Source organism: Calidris pugnax, unplaced genomic scaffold (genome assembly GCF_001431845.1).
Source record: "Calidris pugnax isolate Ruff unplaced genomic scaffold, ASM143184v1 scaffold269, whole genome shotgun sequence".
Lineage (NCBI taxonomy): Eukaryota > Metazoa > Chordata > Aves > Charadriiformes > Scolopacidae > Calidris > Calidris pugnax.
The window spans coordinates 1766094-1769455 of record NW_015091347.1 but is presented as its reverse complement, the minus strand read 5'-3'; the positions used below and the strand labels follow the sequence as shown (position 1 = coordinate 1769455).

At 66.2% G+C, this 3362-nt stretch overlaps 1 protein-coding gene across 1 annotated transcript in view; it reads right to left on the bottom strand.

Annotated features, from left to right (window-relative positions):
• ROBO3 (roundabout guidance receptor 3) overlaps positions 1–2486 on the bottom strand; it is a 12425-nt gene extending 9939 nt beyond the window's left edge. Inside the window, exons 1-2 of the mRNA XM_014961046.1 lie at positions 2286–2486; positions 1–309 (exon numbers count right to left, since the gene is read on the bottom strand). The exon at positions 1–309 is cut by the window's left edge and continues 33 nt beyond it. Of these exons, the coding sequence (XP_014816532.1) occupies positions 1–309; positions 2286–2421 (445 nt within the window). The 5' untranslated portion in view covers positions 2422–2486. The remainder of the gene's footprint in view (positions 310–2285) is intronic.
• Positions 2487–3362: the final 876 nt, after the last annotated feature.

Genomic DNA, 3362 nt, shown 5'->3' with positions numbered 1-3362 from the left:
CGTTCCTACTGATGGCCTCCCCCAGGTAATTCCTGGCCACGCAGACGTAGACCCCCTCGTCGGGCTTCCCCCGCCGGCCGTGGAGGATGCGGAGGAAGAAGAGGGCCCCCCCCGGGAGGAGGGTGCGGTGGGAGCGGGGGTCCTCCCGGTCCGTCTCCACCCTCTCCCCATCCTTGTACCACTCCACCGCCGGCGCCGGGCGACCCTCGGCCTTGCAGCTCAGGGTGGCCGGTTCCCCCTTGTAGACCAGGAGATCCGTGGGGTGCTCCACGATGCGGGGGGCCGTGTCCTCCAGCAGAGGGTGGGACCCTGCGGGAATTAACAAAGGCTCATTAACGGCGGGGGAATTAATGCTCGTTCATGGCATGAGCACTGGCGGCTGGCACCGCGGTTCAGGCTGCGGTCCCCGAGTGTCACTGCTGCCACGGCGAGCGGCTGTGACACGCACCAGTGCGTGCCCGTGCCTGCACACGCGCGTGCCTGCACGCACACGCATGTGCGCGGAAACGCGGGCAGCCACGCGCAGGCAGGCGGGCGTGCATCCGCACACGTTTGCACTTACAGACACACAGGCACACGCAGGTGTGTGCATGTACACGCCCCTGCATGAATGCACAAGCATGCCCCTGCATGTGTGTGTAAGCGCATACGTGCACATATGTGAGTGTTCATGCAGGGGCATGCATGCACACGCTTACACACACAGATGCATGTACACGTGTGCATTCATGCAGGGGTGTGCATGCATGTGCAGACATGCATTTGCACACACATCCTTTCACATCCACACACGCATTCTGGCAGGGCACACAAGCCTGTGCTCACACCCCCCCACCGTGTACCCACACAAGCACACGCATGTACACACACACAGAGCTCTGCTCATTTACACACCCACCGCACGTGTGTTCCTGCATTTCCACACGCGCACACCCCCTTCTCCTGCCCCAGCTCCTGAGCATCACGGGGTTCCCCCTGTCGTTCTTTGGGGCGCCCTGGGGGGTGGGAAGGGTTGCCATGGGGACGGGATGCGGCTGCCATGGGGACCGGGAGGGATGCTGCGGGGTACTGGGTACCCCCTGAGCACAGCGGGGGCCGCAGGGGCTGCAGCTGTGCCCAGTGGCTAATTGGGACACGCAGGGGGCCAGGCCGGCTGCGCCGGGGGCAGGGGGTACCACAGGGGGTTTGGGACTCCCCGCCCCATTCTGATCAGCCACCCTGAGCCAAACAGAGGGGAAGAAGCTCAAAAATGGCTGAAAAATCAGGTGACACCCCGTCCCCAGCCCCCTGGGACCTGCTGCTGGCCCAGGCTGCCCCCCTCTGCCGCCCACTCCATCCCCACTGGGGCACATGGGGTTGATTTGGGGACCTAGAGATGGTTCAGCGACACAGGGCTTGTTTGGGGTTATGGGGACAGTTTGGGGACACTGGGATCCCTCCTGGCTCGGGGACATAGGGCTAGTTTGGGGGCATGGAGTGTCACCCAGCTCAGGGTGTGGGAGTTGGTTTGGGGACCCAGTGCTGGTTTGGGGTCACAGTGCTGGTTTGGGGACACTGGGGATAGTTTGGGGACACTGTGTCAGTTCCTGTTTGGGGTCTGGGGAGCAGCTTGGGGGCACAGGACTGATCTGGGGCCACAGGGTTCTCCCAGCTCAGAGTTAGGGAATCAGTGGGGGGACACTGCGCTGGTTTGGGGATGCAGGGCTGGTCCTGCTTTGGAGTCTGGGGACTCGTGTGGCCACGTGGAGACAGTCTGAGGGCACTGGGTTGCTTCCAGTTCAGGGATGTGGGGGGACACAGGGATAGTTTAGAGACACGGGATTGCTCCCAGTTTGGGGTCTGGAGGTTGGTCCAGGAACACGGGGACAATTTGGGCACACCAGGTGGGTCCCAGTTCACGGTCTGGAGGTCACGGTGGGGACATGGGGCTGGCGTGGGGACAGGGGGTCGCTCCCGATTTGGGGGCACTGGACTGGTCCCAGTTTGGAGTCGCAGGGACCATCTGGGGACACAGCACGGTCCAGGGACACGGAGCTGTTTCTGGAGTGGGGACACGGGGTTGGTTTGGGGTCGCTCCCAGTTTGGGAACACGGTGGGGGGGTCCCGGTGTGGGGACAGGGGGCAGGTTTGGGAACCCGGGACTGGTGCCGGTGGGGTCCCGACTGGGGCTGGCGGGGCGGGGGGGCGCTGCGGGCTATTCCCGGCATCGCTGCTGGACCCGGACCCGGGGCACGGGGGGAACGGGACGCGGGGACCCGGGGGCGGCGGGACGCGACGGGACGTACCGTTACCGGGGAGCGGGAGCGCGGGGCCGGTGCGGTTGGTGTCGAGCAGGAGCTGGGAGGAGTTGGAGCCCTCGGCCCCCAGCGAGTCGGCGAACAGGTTCATCTGCAGCAGCGTCTTCAGCAGGTACCGCAGCATCCCGGCTCGGCTCGGCTCGGCTCCGCTCGGCCCGGCTCGGTCCGACCCAGCACCGCTCAGCCCAGCCCAGCTCAGCCCAGTATAAGCCCAGTCCGGCTCGGCTTTACACGACCTGGCTCGGCTTGGCTCAGCCCAGTACAGCCCAGTTCGGCTCGGCTCAGCCCAGCACAACCCAGTATGGCTCAGCCCAGCCCGGCTCAGCCCAGTACAGCCCAGTCTGGCTCACCACAGCCCAGTCTGTCTCAACCCGGCTCGGCTCAGCCCAGCACAGCCCAGTACAGCCCAGCCCGGGTCAGCTCAGCCCAGTACATCCCAGCCCAGCACAGCCCAGTCTGCCTCAGCCCAGCTCGGTGCAGTCCAGCGCAGCCCAGTACAGCCCAGTCTGGCTCAGCCCAGCACGGCTCAGCTCGGCTTCGCTCAGCCCAGTTTAGCCCAGCACATCCCAATTCAGCACAGCCCAGCACACCCCACCCCAGCCCAGCACACCCCAGTCCAGCCCAGCACAGCCCAGCACAGCCCAGCGCACCCCAGCCCAGTACACCCCAGTCCAGCACACGCCAGCACACCCCAGCCCAGCCCAGCCCAGCACACCCCAGTCCAGCCCAGCACACCCCAGTCCAGCACAGCCCAGCTCAGCCCGGCACAGCCCAGTACATCCCAATCCAGCCCAGCACAGCCCAGCACAGCCCAGCGCACCCCAGCCCAGTACACCCCAGTCCAGCACACGCCAGCACACCCCAGTCCAGCCCAGCCCAGTACACCCCAGTCCAGCCCAGCACAGCCCAGCACCCCCCAGTCCAGCACAGCCCAGCTCAGCCCGGCACAGCCCAGTACATCCCAATCCAGCCCAGCCCAGCACAGCCCAGTCCAGCCCAGCGCGGCTCCACTCAGCCGCAGCACCGCCCCCCGGGTCCGGGGGAGAGCGGGGGGGCGCGGCCAGA